Source organism: Balaenoptera physalus, assembly GCF_965194825.1.
Source record: "Balaenoptera physalus genome assembly, chromosome: 11".
Taxonomy (NCBI): domain Eukaryota; kingdom Metazoa; phylum Chordata; class Mammalia; order Artiodactyla; family Balaenopteridae; genus Balaenoptera; species Balaenoptera physalus.
Genome location: NC_138896.1, coordinates 24,663,837 through 24,683,958, shown reverse-complemented (window position 1 = coordinate 24,683,958; position 20,122 = coordinate 24,663,837). Strand labels below are relative to the sequence as shown.

Here is a 20,122-nt window from a genome sequence, read left to right as displayed (position 1 = left end):
CTCCTCTTCCTGTATCACCCCATGCCAGCATTTTAGGCAGCAAATTTTCATTCTAATAGTTGAAGCTTCCAGGGCACAATTCTTCTTGCCTTGGGTAGCTTTCCCTTTCCTGCTGCTCTTTGGTTCTGTTGTAGGAGAGAGACGTCTGTGGCACCGCTGCCGTTCTGGGAATCAGAGGTGAAGTGGGGCACGGTCCCTTCTACCCTCATTGAGAGAAAGAAACAGGGTAAAGGAACTTTCACCAATGTTTAATTATTTTTGTCTCCTCTTCAAACCCCTCATCCTCCACAATGGGAAGGGTCTTTATCTACACTGAAGATTGGAGGGAAAACATTCATCATTAAGAATAGCAGTTTCAAGTTAGATGGCCCAAATATGGGCTGATCATACCAGAGGAGAGGAAGAAACTTCAGGAAAAAAAATCAGCTTAAACACTACCACACCATAATGTTGCATATGCTTCTATTTTACATTGAAATGAACACCTAAAATTAAATTTAAATTGTTCTGGAGAGGGAATTCCCTGGTGGCGTGGTGATTAACAATCCGCCTGCCAATGCAGGGGACACAGGTTCGAGCCCTGGTCCGGGAAGATCCCACATGCTGCGGAGCAATTAAGCCCATGCGCCACAACTACAGAGCCTGTGCTCTAGAGCCCGAGAGCCACAACTACTGAGCCCGTGTGCCACAACTCCTGAAGCCCACGCACGGAGATCCTGTGCTCAGCAGCAAGAGAAGCCACCGCAATGAGAAGCCCGCAAACCGCAACGAAGAGTATCCCCCGCTCACCACAACTAGAGAAAGCCCGCGCGCAGCAACAAAGACACAACGCGCCAAAAATAAATAAATAAATAAAAAAGAAAAAAAGAAAAAATTGTTCTGGAGAACTCTTGAATTCCTGAGAATATACAGGCATACCTCGGAGATACTGCAGGTGTGATTCCAGACCACCACAATAAAGCAAGTATCACAATAAAGCGAGTCACACAAATTTCTTGGCTTCTCAGTGCTTATAAAATTTATGTTTATACTGTGCTGTAGCCTATTAAGTGTACAGTAGCATTATGTCTAAAAAAGTACATATCTTAATTAAAAATACGTTATTGCTAAAAAATGCTAGTCATCATCTGTGCCTTCGGTGAGCTGCAGGAGTAGCATCAAAGATCACTGATCACAGATCACCATTCAAAAATAATAATAATGAACAAGTTAGAAGTATTGCAAGAATTACCAAAATGTGACATGAGACATGAAGTGAACAGATGCTGTTGGGAAAATGGTGCCAATAGACTTGCTTGACTGAGAGTTGCCACAAAACTTCAATTTGTTTAAAAAAAAAAAAAGCAATATCTGGGAAGCATAATTAAAGGAAGTATGCCTGTATCTGCAGATCCCCAGGGGTACTTGCACTCTGATTCAAGAAAATGGACTTAAGAGGACTTTAAAAGAAAATCTAACTTAAACCAAAACAGACACACACACACAAAATGTGCCTATAACTTCCATCATCATAATTTTTGTGCCTAAACGTTGTGTTGAGAAGCTTATTAAATTTCTTTGGTTTAATGTCTGAGAATAATTAAGCTCTTTATTACCCAGCAAAGGGAGATAAAGAACCAAAGTTAAAAGAGCAATAAACTAGCACGGAGGAGACCTTGGCCTGGCGCTCTGATCCTGGAGAAGGTAATGCCTTTCTCTGGGCCTCTGTTTTCTCATCAGTGAATAGAGGGGAAGGATATTAGGTATTCAGTCGTGCTTCCTACTCTAAGCCCCATGCACACTGTATTCTGGTGGAAACTTGGCATTAGATGGAAGTCCTTGACGTGTGGGTAGGTAGAGGGGTTGCTGTAGACAGACCACCAGCCTGAGGTGCTGTGTGAAGACCTGATGAGATGGCACAGATGGGTGTCCAATGGGACCTGGCTTTCTGGGGAAGGGTGAGGAGTGTAAATGTCACGGTTTGGTCTGCAGCTCTAAAGAACTCATAACTAAACCCAGCCAAAGTTCACTCGCCATCTCAGTTTCACTTTCCAGAGGATTACAGCCAGGAGGTTAACATGCGATTCTGACTGGAATCTCATCTTCAGGGATCTGGCTCTTCCTTCAGTTTGGGTGAGGTGGCTTAAATCCTCCTTCACCCAAAGCCCTGGGGGATGGGGGCTCCCTCCACCCCATCTGGCTGTCCCTCAATTCTTGCTCCAGTCAGCACTTCAAGCTCTGACCTGTCTTTGGACATCTGCTCTGTTGATGCAGGGTACAGCTGAGACGCAGTGAGGAGAAGCCCCAGCAGCCCCAGGTTTCTCCCCCAAGCAAAGACGGGGACACGTGAGTGGTTTGGAGACTCTCTGGTGGAGGACAGCTCGGGGAGGAAAGGGAAGTTGACTAAGATGACGAAGCAGGGCATAGAGACACCTGTCAGGGACCCTCTGCCCCTTGTCGTCATATCACCTACTTGTATTTTTTTTTAATTAATTAATTAATCTTGGTTGTGTGGGGTCTTCGTTGCTGCGCACGGGCTTTTCTCTAGTTGCAGCGAGCGGGGGCTACTCTTCGTTGCCGTGCACGGGCGTCTTATTGAGGTGGTTTCTCTTGTTGTGGAGCACAGGCTCTAGGCATGCAGGCTTCAGTAGTTGTGGCACGTGGGCTCAGTAGTTGTGGCTCGCGGGCTCAGTGGTTGTGGCTTGCGGGCTCTAGAGCGCAGGCTCAGTAGTTGTGGCACACGGGCTTAGTTGCTCTGGGGCATGTGGGATCTTCCCGGACCAGGGCTCGAACCCGTGTCCCCTGCATTGGCAGGCGGATTCTTAACCACTGCGCCACCAGGGAAGTCCCCCCTACTTGTATTTTATACTCAACTCCATTTTACGTTTTTCAAAGTGCTGCCATAGTGTATTCGAGGCTCACAATATTGCTGTGAAGCAGGCTGGGTGAGGAAGGGGCTCTAGATTAAACCTCAGAAAACCAGGATCACATGACTCATTTGTCATGTCGGATGTTGGGCTTGTGCCTCTGAGCCTTGCTTCCTTGTCTGTCACATGGTGATGATACAGCCGGAAAAATGTTAGGAATGATTGTCTCCTTCAGAGAGGAGAGAAAGGAGAGGTTCAAGGAAATAGAGTGAGATTCTCAAGGTCACGGAAGTAAACACAAAGTCACCTTTGTTGCAAGAAATCTCATGCTACTTTGCTTTCTCTCTTTAAAAATGGGGATCTATTGTTCAAGTGTATATAGATAAATAAGCTTCAAACTTCATGAACTGATTTAATTCATTAACACCAGTTAATTACTACGGTTACTTGGCATTTTGAGAATTTAACTTTTGAGGTTTTTTACTGAAAAAAAATATCCTCTAACAACCCATGACATGTAGAAACTTGTAATTTTCTTTGGCATGAATTTTAATAGCGCATACGTAGACCTTGAAATCTGGAATTGTTACTTACCCAATGCCTAAATACCATCACTTATCACCTCATCTTAACAGTTGCACTTTATCCAGAAAACTAATTGAAACATGGATTTTTGAGAATTTGATGAAACACATGCATATTAGGACATATCACTTTACAATATCAAAGTTTACCATATTTAATATCAATGGCGGTTTCAGAAGATTCTTGGCTTACACTCAAGTCATAACACGGAGATGTCAAAAGCTTATGATTAAAATGTTTTGATTTAACGATTACAATGTGAGTCCAGTTATTTATTTACAAAAAAAATGTGCCAAAGATTTTCAGCACGCTGACAGCTGATGGTCTATGGCAATGCTTTTCCTTGGCATTATTGACATTTTGGGCTGTGTAATTCTTTGCTGTAGGGGCTTTCCTGTGCATTGTAGGATGTTTAGCAACATCCCTGGCTAATACCCACTGGGAGTCCCCTCCCCTGAGGTGTGACAACCAAACGTGTCTGCAGACATTGGCCAAGTGTCCTCCAAGGGCAAAACCATCTCCGTCCCCATTGAGAACCCTGGTCTAAGGCATTTATTCACCCTGTTTATACTCTCTTACAAATCTCTTTCTGAGCATCACTGAAGGTTAAGATGCATTTTCACAATTTCTTCAAAAGCTTCAATGATTTGGACAGCTTTTTTTCTAGAGGGCATTTGTAGGTTTCCCCTCGGCTTTCACATAAAGAGCCTAAAGGAACACAAACCTATAAACTGGTTTGTAGCAAGTGTGAGTCCTTCTTATCTCACAGGAAAGGGCAGTGATGCTTAGCACCGTCTTTGTGGGTTTTCTTTGCTTTTACTTGGTGGAATAACATGTTTCTACTTTTCACAGGAGGAGTCAAGGAGTCAAGAAGGCAATTTCCTTTCATCTGAGGCAACCTGACTGATCTAGTTCAAGTGGCAAACTAGTACTGTTCTGTGGTGTCTTCTAATGCTCAGTCTAATTTTCCATAAATAGTTGAGCACTCTTTCAGGTATTGTGGCTTTGTGACTGGGCTTGTATCACTTTTCCTAGAGATATTTTAGATGAAATTATGCATCACTTTAGAAAGTAAATAGTCATAATGGAGTAAAAATAATCTCCTGAACCACATTTCATCATCCCCATTTCAGATGACTGTTGTTTTTCCCCCCTGCTCTATAAAATCATATTGACATTAGTTTACAGGGAGAGAGAAGCAGTAACTTATCATTGCTCCTATGCAGGTTCTTCTATTTGGTGTGAAGCAAGTTTTTCTTTCCATAAAACACTTGACACAGCAGGTAGAATAAGTCTTAAACGTGCTTCACTCTGAATTCTTCATTTTCCAAAACTAAAGTTAGCATTCTATTTTTTTTTTTTCCGGATAGTTTTAAAACTTTTTTTAATCTGTGTAGAAGTATTTTTATAATGCTGGTACAATGGGCATGTTGGGTTTGCCCATCTCTGCCAGTTGGGCTATTTTTAAAAATTCATTTCTATATGTCCTCTAGATGATACTGAAAGGTCATTCAAGGTCATTTCTTTGCCCGTCTTCTTCTGTATCACCATTTCCACTATTCTTTCCTTTCCTTTTCAAGGCATCCCCTGTCCCTGGGTCCTCCCGAGGCCCTAGTAATGGCTTCCTGGCTATAGCATTAGGATGCAGAGCCTTTCTGCTCTTTCCTTTACATCTTGGAGACCGTAGAGATGAAGGACTTTGCAGGAGGGACTGGAAGGAGGGCTCTAGAATTCTGCATGCTCAGAATAAATGGGTCTAAAGAGATTTTTTAAAATTATCTAAATATTATTGTCCCTTTAGCCCAGAAGATATTTTCATTTAAATCAGAAATCTTCCCTCGGGGACCCCAAATAGTTTAAAGTACAACACAGTAAGTAAGAGGTTGGAAATGATCGATAAATGCAGAGAAAGGGAACCAAGCCCATTTCATCGTTTGATTGTGGAAGGTGTTGATGTTGATTTCTCTTTATGTCTACGTAACCACTGGAAACCACAGAAATGCTTGCTGTATTACAGCCTCATTTAGGTACAGTCATATTTTCTCTTGTGTTTGTTCCAGGGAAGATGGTGGATTTTCTAGGATACAGTCTGTCTGGTGTAGTTGCCTCCTTCTTCTTTGTACTGCTCAGCATGAAGCAATCAGGTAGGATGCTCTTCTTCCCTTTACTGCATATTTGAGTGTCTCAGAGGTCCAGTCTGGGTGCAGAGTTCTAAATTCAAAAGGGCGAGTACAATATTAAGAGTGGGGATTCAGGAGTCAAAGCACCTGTGTTATAAAAAGGGTTCCTCCACCTCCAGCTGTGTTACCTTTGGAAAGTTACTTGAATACCTTCTGCCTTAGTTTTCTCATCTTTATTATAAGAATAACAACCTACCTACATCTCATAGCTTAGCACAGCCTTTAAGATTAAATCAGGCTGTACATAGAAAACACTTAAATCAGTACCTGGAACACAGTAAGTCATCCATTCTCCTGCTTCTATTTAGTACAACACTTCTGGGGTGAGAAAAAAGTGGCTGCTTCTTACCATAAATTAAACAGCATAAAAGTACTTGGAAATAAGAAACTAGAAGGAGACTTCTAAGAAATGGGCTTGGAAGTCTCAGTAGCTGAATTTTGTTGGTCAAAATATTGTACTTTGAAAAGGGATTGTGAAAATTCAATGTCAGTGGGTAATATCAGAGCCCCAAGGAAAATGCAGGATTGCAAAGTGGGAAAAAACATTGGATAGGACATCAGAAGACACAGGCTCCAGAATGAGGCTGTCAGAAACTATATGATGTGGTGAGGCTGCCCTCCCTGCTATGGGATGCACCTTCCTAACCTGTAAAAGAAGTCGCCCAGATGGTATGGCTTCAGTTCTAGCTTTATATTCAGATTCCATCAACACAATGCAAGCAGATGTCTACCTATGTTCCATAGTGACCTTTTGAGCACCATCTACTTGATGTTGAGCAGCAACTAAACGAGATGAAGTTCCTTCTTAGGAGGGTTGGATCTGCACAAAGTGCAAATGGCCCTGGACAGCATTTTAGGATGAGAAAAAACATAATATACATGACATATGAAATTATTAAGCATAGGAACATACAGAATCATTAAACAGCTCTTCAATTTGCAGATAAAGAAGACGTCAAACATGACTTAAAATTTTATTGGAAGGTTTGAACTCTTTATACTAATCACTGCCTTTTTTTTCTGTTTTTTTTTTTTTTACATGGAGTATAGTTGCTTTACAATGTTATGTTAGTTTCTGCTGTACAACGAAGTGAATCAGCTATATGTATACATATATCCCCTCCCTCTTGGACCTCCCTCCCACCCCCTCCCCCCCATCCCACCCGTCTAGGTCATCACAGAGCACGGAGCTGAGCTCCCTGTGCTATACAGCAGGTTCCCACTAGCTATCTGTTTTATACATGGTAGTGTATATATGTCAATCCTTATCTCCCAGTTCGTCCCACCCTACCCTTCCTCCCTGTGTCCACATGTCCATTGTCTACATCTGCATCTCTATTCCTGCCCTGCAAATAGGTTCATCTGTACCATTTTTCTAGATTCCACATATATGCATTAATATACGATATTTGTTTTTCTCTTTCTGACTTACTTCACTAATCACTACCCTTAATCCACCACAAAATGTCCTTGCAAAAACTGCATTTTATGGCCCAGCTAGGTCAATAAACTTGTCTGTAGAAGTCTTTTATAAGGATAACACATATTTCAAGTTTTTTTTATCATTGAGAGAAACAAGATATTATCTGAATCAAAAATTTAGGTAAGAATTTCTAAGAAAGAAGCAGGGAACAATGGGAAGGTTGGAACTGGGAAGAAATTTTGTTTCGTATAGCACAAAAGGTAATTCTTCATATAAAAAAAAAATCATCCTTCAAAAGCACCACTACTAAAATTATCATCAAAGTGCACCCCAAATTTCAATTGCAAAGTATTAGAAGTAATCAACCAGGAAATATTTTCAAAATAACAAACTTTTTATGAAATTCAAACAATAATGTTGGTTAATATGGTTAATATTAACATCTCTTTAAATTCATTTATTATATCTATATTCTATAAATTCTCATAAGTATCAAAATAATTATAGGCCTCCTAATATGCATGTGGTTAATATTGGCTGTTTTAATTTTAACACACCAGAAAATATATGGGGTATAAGTTCTAGTAGCATTAAAAACAAGAAAGAGTTACCAAAAAAAAAAAAAAAAACTGCATTTTACATAGCCCCAGTAACTGGAGTCTTGCCAGGTCCATACAAAAACAAAACGAAACAAAACAAAGCAAAACAAACCCAGTTCGTTACATAGGACAAGACAAAAACAATTCTGAAAAGCTGAAAAATCTATTGAATAAATCTATTATCTAAATTTTAGGGAAAGTGATTACAATGTCAGTCACCAAAGTGAAATTACTAACTAGAAAATAAATCACTGTAAAATATAAAATAAATCACTAACTAATAAAGTTCCCATTTAAAAAAATCAGTTTACACATTAACTTATTTGAGAATAAAAGCAACCCAGGATGGTGGTTTTAAAATCTTAAAGAAGAAATTGAGATTGCAATCTCAAAATCTCATCGAGAATAATGGATTTGCCCCCAAATCACACAGCTGGTAAGTAATAGATTTAGCGCTCACACTAAAATTTTTGAACTGCATGTTATTTTTGGTACACAAGATTGTCTCTGTACAACCAAACATGCAAATCATAATGCTGGGTTTCTCTAAAACATTGCAAATAAAACTTTCCCTCCTCCAGGTGCCTCCATTTTCATAGAGTAGACATCCCAAAGCAATCATATTGATCCTCCAGTTGGCATTTCCCGGTTCTCTTTGTCACTCTTTTGTAGATGACTTTAGAGTGATTGGTTCTGCCCATCCTACCCTGGTCATGGTCGGGGAAGATGCCCTACTAACCTGTCAGCTCCTCCCCAAGAGGACCACGATGCACATGGAGGTGAGGTGGTACCGCTCAGAGCTCAGCACACCTGTGTTTTTGTATCGGGATGGAGCTGAGGTGACAGAGATGCAGATGCAGGAGTACAGAGGCCGGGTAGAGTGGATAGAGGACAACATTACTGAGGGAAGTGTGGCTCTGAAGATACACAACATCCGGCCATCTGACCATGGGCAGTACTGGTGCCGTTTCCAAGAGGGAAACTATTGTGGAGAAACAAGCTTGCTGCTCAAAGTAGCAGGTGAGTATCTCAGAAAAGACATAGGGTCTCAGAAGGAGAAGTATATTAATTTGTGTTAAGCTTAGTTCCAATTGAAGAATTCCCTTCGAATCATCAAGGCAATTGCTCCTGTCCAGTCCTCTATCCTGATTCATTTGGAGGCAGGTGGTTCTGAAATCTTTAAAGTGAACTCACAAACAATTCCCCCAAATTTAACTTATACAGTTTTGCCTATTCTTGAGGATTATTTAACATTGATGACACGTAGTCACTAGCAGTTTGGCTGAGGCAAGAATTCGTGCCATATAGGCTAGTGCGCAAGGGCAAGTCCATTGCTGGGCGAGCGACCCTAGTGGACTGCCCCGCACCCATGTTCTCTACTCAGCCTCAAGTACACAGTCACTGAGATGTGAACACATTGCTTCTTTGTGTAACGCCGCCTCAAGTTAGAAAGCTAGTGATGAGACTAACAGGTTAAGAACATGATGCTTTTATGGAGATTACCGTATACTAGTGTTCAGTGAATTGGGGGTTCACAGATGCTTTGGGGACATACCCATTGTGAGTGACAAGGGTCTGCATGATGTTTTTGTGTTAGCAAAGTAGGACAGAGTCAGAAGAAGGGAACAACTGAAGAAAGGATGTCTCTGTGGAGAAACAAATATCTGAAAAGTAAACTATCGTATGGTTCCCTGGCAGGAATAACTCCTCCATGTGCTAAAGAGAAAATCAGGCAAATCCATTTGCCTTATCAGGGAAATAGTTCTCTGGAGATGTTAACACCTCTAGCTGATGTGACCTCTTTCTGTTCCCTAACACATTTTGTCTTAACACCTATGTATGATTATTAATGTTATTATGTTCAAGTTGATTCAAGATGGATGAAAGAATCCACATACTTCTGAGATGTGGAGTGGGGAGGGCACGTACTAAGGCATTTCACTATCATGGACATTTGAAAAGAAACCATGCATTTTCTAAGGCTCTAGGTGAAGAAAATGGGTCTCTGTCCCCAGCAAGTGATAGAGACAGAACTACCATCTATGGAAAATAGAATCCTCTTCATCTGGGTTTGAGAGTTGTGTTGAATAGAGAAAGAATTTCATGATTATATAAAACTGGGATGTCTCGAAAACATTTTCCCATGGAATGGAATATTTAGATACAGAAACTCAACATGAAGCTTCCCATTTTACATAACCCAGATTATCTATTTGCACCCCAAGTTCACAAACACCAACAAAAGAAATGAGAAGAATATTCTCCCTGGAAATGATGTCTCACTTTATATTAAATATTCTACTTAAATTGGAGTCAAGATATTATCCAACAAGTCAAAGTGCCTGACACAATAATATTAAGATGAAAAGGGCAGAGTCTGTGGCATGAGGGAGTTCATGAGTAAATTTTAACACATCTTCGTTTGCAGTGCTAGAGACACAAGCAAAATGTTATTATGTCCCTTTCTCTTATTTTCCTGTCTGGGTCTGAATAAAAATACTGCTCATATGCTAAAATTTAAGGATTGAGACTGGGGTATAAATAAAGTGTATGTGAACTCCAGTTTGAATGGGAAGAGGACTTTGGGCCACCTTTTGCTCCCAAGAACCTTGAACTTCTGCTCTCTCCCTATGAACAATGTCACTAGACTCCCAGCCTCTGTGATTTGTGCCTCCATGGGCTTAGGGACTCAGGGCTGTGTCTTTCCACCACAGGTCTGGGGTCTGACCCTTACATCCACATGGACGGATCTGTGGAAAGCGGACTCCAGCTTGTGTGCACTGCAAAAGGCTGGTTCCCAGAACCTCAAATTTCTTGGCAAGACATCACGGGAGAAAAGTTGCTGACTATCTCTAAGCATAGCATCCAAGATGAAGATGGCTTGTTCTATGTAGAAAGCACTCTTGTGGTCAGGAATGTCTCTACAGAGATTGTGTCCTGCTTTATCCACAGCCCCACACTCACTGAGGAGAGGGGGTCAGACATCTCCATCCCAGGTCAGTGCTCTGCCTCTAGGACCAAGATGCTCTGATTAGCAGGAAAGTTTGCAGGGACTGTTCCATAGCACCTAATATTTTTTAATCAAGAAGAATATCTAATATTTTGTAATATGCATTAAAAACTATAAAACATTTATGGCTGGAAATATATACGCTGTATAGCTCTTGTTAACGACATTCCAGTTTCTTTCAGATTCTGCCTTTACTTCTTTCTTTATTAATTTTCTTTACTCACAAGTATGTGTTACATTGTAAAGGAAATACAACTATATTCTTTCAACTGAAATGTTTTCTTGCGCTGTATTTGTGCCAGTTACCTCTAGGAGCTTATCATCTGAAGATAATCAGAGATGGAGACAGCTGTTTACATAGCAGCATCTTTATTATAGCCTCATTTATAAATAGCAACAAAAACAATAGCCAAAACCCCAATACAACAGTGGAGTGTTGTGTCTTATGTTACTTATAGCATTGATGAAAAATGGTATTTTCAAAAAATTTTAATGGTTGAAAATATCCCCCTGATGGACTACTTAAATGATAAAGATTACATCTATCTATCTATCTATCTATCTATCTATCTATCTATCATCTATCTATCTATCATCTATCTTTCTATAAATAGATATTTCCAATCATGGAAAGATTATTGGCTTTAAATAACTTAAAACTGCACTAAGACTTTTGGGACACCCTCTACATTTAGATATAAAGAAATAAGTACATGGTTATTCATATAAATGGATACAGGAAAAAAAGTTAAAACAAATGTTATATGTTAATGTTAAAAGGAACAATACATATATGTACATAATTGCAAAACACACATAGATATTAGATATTTATATTTCTCTCAGTTTGTAATTAAGGGTGATAATTGTCTATGTCCATATATTTTTATACTTTTCATACATGTATAAAAAGAATATTATTATTTTTATGAAATAGTTAAATATCGATATGTTAAATATAAGCAGAAACAAGCAGAATCATGGGGTGGTAGAACTGAGAGCATTTTTGTTGTGCAGAGAAAGGGAAAAACAGCTGGACCACCAGGAGGTGGATGGGGAAAAATCATTATTTTTCTACATTTTATTTCTTTCTTAGGAATCAAGTGTTTCCATAAAATGTAGAACTTTGGGGTTTTTTTTTTTTTTTTTTTTTTGGAAATATTTTCTCTCCTTTCCCTTAGACCAAATTCCTTGATATGTTATTTTCATTCTCTTTCCAGAAAAACTCCAGACAGAGCTGGGTAAGTAGAGGTGGTGGCTCTCGCGAGTATACACGAGCCTCCGCCCTCCCCAGGGGAAGGTGGTGCTCCTTGGACAAAGCGTGCACAGAGAAGGTGACACCTCGTGATCCAGATGAGAAACTGAGGCATGACCTTCCCAAGTCTCACATTTAGTGCTAGAGGGACCAGCAAAGCGCAGCTTCCTGCAGGCGTCTTTGCACCTCGTAACCTGCCACTTTCAGTGTTCCTGGGACCCCAATGAGCCTCAGGTGGATGCCTAAAATGGGTGCAGACCTAAGCTCTGTCCTTCTGGGTGGGAGGAAAGGGAGTGTGTAGGGCAAGGCAAAGGACAGCTGGCCCAGCTCTGGAGGCCCTAGTGTGAGTTTCTAGTGTGAGGAAGCAGTGCCATCGTGATAACTGGCGGTCCTCACCCACCACCTGCAACCTCTGGCCCTGCTACGGTTTCTGCACCTGCTCTTCACCCCCGCAGGCCGGACCTCATCACTCTCGGGAGGGAGCTGTGACTTTCTTAGATGCAGCCTGGGACCCTGTGCTTGCGGTGATCATTTTCCTTTTTTTTTCTTTACTTGATCGTTGGGCTGCAGGTATGATTTTACTGTACCTAAGATAAGTGGTTTAAACAGTAACCAACTGATTTTTGAACGTCTTTCAGTTTCTCCTTTGTTGCCTTATCATCTTCCTCCCGTTCCTCATTTCTGTGACCTCTTCTCCCAGCCCATGACAACCAACCTGCCCCCTACCTGCTCGTTTTCTCCTTGCATCAGTACTCTGCTCTCCCTCAAGTCACCTGTTACAGGAATATGTGCTTATGTGGGTGCGTGCCTGTGCGCATGTTAGGTGAGTTTAAGCACACTTTTCGGCCCATGTCGGAGTGTTTGAGGAAAATTAGGGTGACCAACACACCCCAATCTCTGTCAGAGTCTAGTGTGACACTTTGGACCCCTTTGGACCATAAAGATAAAGGAAAGGGCCTTGGGACGGTCAAAGGTAACTCCACAGTTTGAGGAGAGTGCACATCTGCGAACCTTACTTTCCAAGTCGGATACCCTCCCACCCAGCTGACACCTGCTTGTGATAGGACAGAAACCTTGGCTGGCAGAGCTTGTTAGTTACAGCTCAGAAAGCCAAGCCAGTGTTTGGGCAGGTTGACCCACGTCTCTGGCCCTTAAGAAAAATGTAAGTGAAGACTCATTTCTCTAAGTTATCTGAACCAAATTGACATGCCCATTGGACACCTAGCACACAAAATACAATCTGATGTCCTGTTGTTTCTAGGTTGTGCACACCTTCTGGGCCCAAATTGAAACAATATGAAAAGACAAAGCTTCCCTGGGCTCCCTGTCAGGAGGAGGGCTGTGCCCTCAGGAGCTTTGAGGGTGAGCTGTTAATAGAGAGTAGAGTAGGAGATTCACAGCTACCTCCGTGTTTTTAGAGCTTGTGAATTAGAGCTCAGAGGCTGCTGGTGAACCGAGATTTCCTTAGAAGTCCTGAGACTGAAGTCCTAGTTCCCTACTCTGGCAAATAATGTTGTTGGTTATACAGATAATGACCAAGTTTTTGAAATGGTAATAACGTGCCTGGGACGATGCTAAGTGCTTTTCAGGAATTATTTTCTTTTCTTACAATAATTTAAAGGTGAATAGATTTATCATCATTTTACAGTTGGGAAACAGTCAATTTTAGCTCTTAATTACCAATCTCTGGAAGAGTAATCCAGTTTGAGAGTTGATTTGTACCACAGGTCATGGACAGGAGAAAAAAAAAAACCTCATATGGATAACAGAGATGAGGAAACAATCTGCTTTATTACTATAAGATACATGGATGGAGAAATAGCAACAAACTAACTACTAGTTCTTTTTTTTTTCTTCTGACTCCTACTTTTGTCTTTAGATTTAAACAGATACATATGGAGTAGAGATAATACGTTTTAGGTAAAATTACAGAACAAAGCAAACAACATGCTGGATATAACTGGGAGTCAAATTTTAGCAAGAATAGAATGAAATAATCTGAAAATTAAAATTATGTTGGCAATGAGTTTCCTCTCTGGAGAAGTACCTAGAAGATTTTGGCTAAATACATAATGAGGACATTTTGCCTTTGATCATTGACTCCCCATCCAGACAGTTTACAAATTTATGCTTGTATTTCTTTATAAATGATCATTACACTTCAGCATTAGAATGGTAAAAACATTCTACCGTTTGATGGAAACGGATGACACTAAATAGAGTATAGAGCATAATCAGCATGGCCAGGACCTGATGAGAACTGAAGTTGGATCCAGGAAAAGCCAGGAAAGCCCTCAGAGAAAATCTCCATTCTTCATAATGGGGGAATTAGACTCGTTTTTATGTATTCATTCTTGCTTTGTGCTTCGTATTTTGCCAGTCTCCCCAATTCTTGATCTTATAACATTTCTCAAGATCACCTGAGAACATTGACTGGTGTGTGTTTAGAGCCCCACATATGTGGGAGCTTGGGGAACTGAAATACGGTGGCTGGATCTGACATATAAGGTATTATAAAACAAACTAGGGGAAGGTTTCTTCACATTTCATTACTAAAAGGCCACCTGACTCAGTTTTGTTCCCTCCCCATTATCAAAGTCTAGAGTGGGATTGGCTCCAATGACCTCAAGTCTTATAATCTCAGGTCTCCACTCACACTGCATGGTCATCAAACTCTTTATATGGATTATTTTAACTCCAGTAAAACCTTATGATTTTGATAGTGATACATTTGTCTTATGGTATAAGAAGCTGAGACATACACAGATTAAGAAGTAGTTTAAGGTTGTGCAAATTTAAAATGATAAAATTTTAATTGCAAAATTATTTTCTTATTGGGCTGAAAACTGCATAAGATTATAGGTAGGGGCTGCAGGTGTGGGTTCAGTTAGTGATAATATTCAGACAGACACACATCATGGGATGGTTCTGCCTTGAATAGGGACAACCTCTATCCTGATTCCACCAAACCTCTACCTCTCCAGGGGATGACTTTGAACCTCAGGGCTCCCCTGGGATGTCCCTGGGTTCTAAATCCTACTCAAGATGTTCTTACTGATGACACTATTTGCTCCAGTTTGAATCTTTCATTGTGTTTTGTCTGCTGTATTTAACAGCTTCCTTAAAAGTGATTGGACCTTCCCAACCCATCCTTGTCAGAGTGGGAGAAGACATACAATTAACCTGTTCCCTGTCCCCAAAGACTGATGCACAGAGCATGGAGGTGAGGTGGGTGCGATGGCACCGTTATCCTGCTGTTTATGTCTATATGGATGGGGACCACGTGGCTGGAGAGCAGATGGCCGAGTATCGAGGGAGGACTGCATTGGTGAGTGATGCTATCAACGAGGGGAGGCTGACCCTGCAGATAAACAATGCCAAGACTTCAGATGATGGGAAGTACCAGTGCCTTTTTGAAAAAGATGGTGTCTACCAGGAGGCTGATTTGGATCTGAAGATCATAGGTAAGGATTCTAGATAGATGTTTTGAAATCGACATCTGTTCCCACTGCTTTAACTTGCTAGTTCATGGAAAATTTCTCTGGCACCTGAAATTTTCTTAATGTCCATTCACTCATCAAATTTATGGTAAACTCTCCCATGTGCAGGAGCTGTAATAAATACATAAAGTCCACAAACCCTAAAGGACCAGATTTGATTCTTTGTGTGTAGAATTTGTATCCTTCCCAGGATCTCCATAAAGTGGCCATACACCTAGTAAAATGTGAGATTCTTACTCCATAAGTACACAGGACTCATTATTTCAGTGTGTTTTTAAAATTCTGGGAAATATGTAGTTATTAGGAAGCATGATGATTTGAAGGCTGAACTAGATCCACCACATAAGCAAAAATCATAAACGTTGACAGTATTGGCAGGACGGAGGAGGAAAGACAAAATCAATCCCTGCATCATGATTTCCCACTGCCTATGTTTGTGGGTGAGAATTGATTTGCCAAGGTTAGCAAATGCCATTGAGGACATTGCCTAAATTGTGGAAAATCTACTTGTTTCTCCCATTGATGGTGTATTCAAATTAATAAATATGTTTAGAAAACATCCATGAGAGCACATGTTAAAAGTTTTAATGAGCTTCATCATTTTCTGCCATTGGACACATGTATTTATAAGATTTTGTTCTTTGAGGATATTCTCTCTGTCTTTTTTTTTTTTTTTTTTTTTCTGGCCATGTGACTCATGACCTACCTGGTCAAAGTTATTTTGTTTCAGATATAGAAGAAAAAAAATTGGATTTGAAATGTATTGTATCCCTTAATCTGTCCCAGAATGATTTTAGGAATACAAAGCATAAAAATAAAAATTTGCAAACAAAAGGAAACAAGTAAAGGCTCCAGCTAGTCTCCTTCCTGAGTGGAGTATAATTCCCTCCTAAGCTTTGCTTTCTTCTCTGAGCCTCTGAACCCTTCTCTTCCTGCTCTGTGCAATCACTGACTATGTAACCACTTGCAGAGACTCTAAATTGCCTTCCTTGACCTCTGTTCCCAGGTTTGGGTTCTTCCCCTCGGATCTCCATGGAGGCACTGAAGGATGGAGAAACAAAGCTGAAGTGCAGTTCAGAAGGGTGGTTCCCACAGCCCCATGTGCAATGGAGGGACATGGAAGGAAAGACAATACCATCAGTTTCCCAGGACCTGACTCAAGGCAGCCAGGGCCTGTTCCATGTGGAGGCGTTTCTACTGGTCACAAACAGCTCTGTTGTGAATGTGACCTGCTCCATCAGCAATCCCCTTCTTGGTGAGGAGAAAATGACAACTTTTTCTCCTTCAGGTTAGTGATTCCGTGTGCTCTTCTCAGCTTTGGGAAATAAATATGAAGACCAACCCAAACTTACTCATTTTATTGCTTTTCTATTTTTTGTTTTTTATGTTTTCTTTCTGATGAAGTCTCTTGCTATCTCTTGCAAAGCTGGTCTTCAGGACACCTAGAGATTCTACTCTTTAGAGTTTCTTCCTGAAATCCCCAAGTAAAGCCCTAAGGTTATATGGTTACATTGTTATCTACTGAATTCCAATAATTGATTCTATCATCACTATATCTACAATCTCTTTTCTTCTAATGTGAAAACAATGACATCATTTTTTCCCCCTCATGATGGGTTTTCTTCTGGATTAGAAATTAATTTTCCTTAACACCATCTTCATGGCTGTGGACTCGGTAAATTTATCCTTTTGCCGCCCTCATTATTCCAGTGATTGTGGTGGTATAATTGGAAAAGAGAAGGGGCAGAAGTGTGTCTGTGCGTCTGTGTGTGTTTCTGAGAGGAGCAAACAGGAAAGCTAGCATAAACCCCCAGCCTCTCCTCAGCCTCTGCAGAGCAGGGAGAAGCAGACCCACTTTCTTCTTGACAGGACTAATTCTCACCTTCCTCTCCAGTCTAGGAGCTATCAGATGAAAAGAACGATCTTGAAATTTTCCCAGTTTTATGATTTAATGTGATTCTGGGGTTTCCATTTTAGAGCCTGGGATGACTTTTTCATGGAAGATACTGCTTATTTTGGGATTGCTTCCTCTTGTTGGGGCTGTAGGCTTGATCTGGAGGAAGAGCTGTAGAAAAGGTAAGTTAGGAAAACAGAAACAGCGTGGAGCACACTTTGTGATGGGAACCTTACTGTACACTTTCCCTAACCTCTCTTTTCAGCAGGCACTGAAGCACAGAGACATTCAGTGGATAGTCAATAATTGATGAAACATGAGAGTTCATGGCTTACATCCATGTAATTGAGGATCAGTGTTGAAAGAGATCAGTTTACAGTGATAAGAGAAGCAAAAGGATTAAAAGACAATAATTTAATCTCCCAGTGCACATTCCCAAGTGATCTAGTTAAGGCAGAGGAAGAAAAAAAGGGGCAAAGCCATCCTTACTTTGAAGTTGAGAGTTGAGACTTAACTGGGATTCTGTTGGCATGAACATTTCACTAAGATCATTACAAATATGGTGACTTGCTTATTGGTTATTCCTGCTCTGCCAGTGAAGGACTTCCCATGTATTGATAGGCTGTTTTGTGTGCCCTAGAAAGTTCTTTCACTTTAAATTTCTTAAGTCATTGTAACTTTTGTTTTCCTGTTTGGGCGTTAATATCATGAAATTGATATTTTAAAATATTCCTGTATTGATTATTATCAGAATGGATTTTCTTTCTCTGCAGTGAATGAGACATTGGATCCAAATACATCTCACTCAGAACTGATCTTTTCTGAGGGAAATGAGCGTGTAGCCCACAGACAGTCACGCAGCCAGACTTCCTACAGTGATCTGACGGCCTCCTCACTGCGATGGACCAGGAGGGGCTCATCTCAGGAAGGTGGTTACAAGAAGCGGAGGTTAGGGACCGGACAGTATGGGTCCTGAGTGTTGCCAAGGACGGTGTCGTGAAGGAGTCATCTTTGTGTCAACTGAGAACGGGTTCGGGCAGTGAGTTGCTATGGAAATGAGTACTGGGCCATTTCCTCTCCTCATCTATACCTCCCCCCCCAATTTTCTTCTCTGAAATTCTGCACCCCCCTTCATTCTTTGGTCCCCTACTGTAGGTTCTCCTGACATTTTCCCTGCACCTAAGAGAGCCTCAGCGACACCTCCAAGGAAAACAATAACCCTGGATTCTGGAAACCAGGATTATATTCTAAGTCCCAGCTCTTTTCTCCTTTCACCAACCGCTTGAAGGGGAGTCACACGATCACCCATTTACCCAATCAAGAGGCTTTAACTTTACTCTGGCATCAAATCTGACCTGGAGACTGATCCCTTCTGTGACCTATCATATCCCAAGCTCTCTGACATCCTGCCTACGGATCACAATCTGATATCCGGTGATAAAAGACCCTTAGAAAATCCAATGGGAAATGCAATTTAGCCTAGAGGAGGAAGTGCAAGGAATGATCAAATATTTGATCGTTTTCTCTAGGAAGGTGACCATTAATTATCCAAGTGGGGCTGAGAAAACAAAAAATACAGTTAAAATGAGGTAAAGAAAATACAGCTGAATATAAGGAGAAAAATCTGATCACTAAGACATAATCTTGAAAATCACATGAAGTGTGTAATTCTTGCACCAGACTTTTTCAGAAAGTTAATTAAGAATGTGGAGGAAGGACATTTTTCAGAAATTTTAGTCCAAGAGAAAAATGTGTTATGTGTGATGTATATGAAAATATCAATTTCTGTTTTAGAGTGAAAAAAGCACACAATTTAAAATTAACAATTATAGAATAAGCATAAGCAATAAATGCAACACAAGTAATAAAATGCAATGGAAATAAAAATATTTTAAAGTCACAATGAATCAAAATAGAGAAGCCACACATAGGAGAAGAAAGAATGTGAAGAAATAAAGATTTGGAAAAAGTCTTAAAATCTTCTGAAGTGAGAATAAGGAATACCTGCAAATGACAGGCTGCTGCTTTCTAGGAAGGCAGACGTCACGGTTTTAGCTGTCCTTTGAGGATTATTCATCTGCGGCATTCTGGAGTTTTCTCTTTTGGGTCATGATATGTTTTCTCTATTTTTAAACTCATAAATTTATGTTTGAAGCTATGTAGTGTAATACTGTAGTATGTAATATTATTATTTCACAAGTATTTTCACATTTATTTTATTTAGTTTTTTAATTTTTCCAGTAGTGGTAAAATACACATAAAATTCATCATTTTAGTCATTTTAAAGTGCCCAATTCTTATTGTTGTTTTAACTTAAAGGGAACCAAAAATCATGAACAGTTTTCGGGCCTTTTTAGACTCTGAGTTTACAGTTTCTTGAAGAGGGAAATCTCAATGGCAGAATGCAAAATGGGAAAGATGTTATTACTAAGATGAGAAAGATACATAATTACTGAAATGATGTCTCAAATCTGAGTTCAGTCAAAATTAGGAAGGAATGTAATCAAAGTGTATTTAATTTTCATATCCATTAGAATTTTATTTAAAGAAAAAAATAAAGTGTCCAATTCTGTGGTATTTTTACCTTCACAATATGTGCAACCTTCATCAGTATCCAGCTCCAGAATATTTTGATTACTCTAAAAAGAAACTCCATAACCATTAAGCAGTTACACCCATTTTTCCCTCCCTCCAGCCCCTAATATACTTTGTTTCTGTGAATTTGCCTATACTGGGTATTTCATATAAATGGAATCATAAAATACTATATATGGATTTCTTTGTGTCTGTATTTTTTTAATTTAGTGTAATGTTTTCAAAGTTCATCCAT

At 40.1% G+C, this 20,122-nt stretch overlaps 1 protein-coding gene across 1 annotated transcript; it reads left to right on the top strand.

Annotated features, from left to right (window-relative positions):
- The first annotated feature begins 3,198 nt into the window (after positions 1 to 3,198).
- Positions 3,199 to 20,057, top strand: BTNL2 (butyrophilin like 2). The gene is made up of 7 exons (XM_082411748.1): positions 3,199 to 5,575; positions 8,306 to 8,653; positions 10,348 to 10,629; positions 11,864 to 11,884; positions 15,015 to 15,362; positions 16,405 to 16,686; positions 17,376 to 20,057. Exons 1-7 carry the CDS (start codon positions 5,431 to 5,433, stop codon positions 17,600 to 17,602), a joined length of 1,653 nt encoding a protein of 550 aa, XP_082267874.1. The 5' UTR covers positions 3,199 to 5,430; the 3' UTR covers positions 17,603 to 20,057.
- The last annotated feature ends 65 nt before the right edge of the window (positions 20,058 to 20,122 follow it).

Coding starts and splice junctions, on each gene's coding strand:
- BTNL2 (XM_082411748.1), top strand. CDS start 5,431: ATGCTTGCTGTATTACAGCCTCATTTAGGTACAGTCATATTTTCTCTT. Junction 5,576..8,305: donor GCTCAGCATGAAGCAATCAG/GTAGGATGCTCT, acceptor ACTCTTTTGTAG/ATGACTTTAGAGTGATTGGT. Junction 10,630..11,863: donor GTCAGACATCTCCATCCCAG/GTCAGTGCTCTG, acceptor TTCTCTTTCCAG/AAAAACTCCAGACAGAGCTG.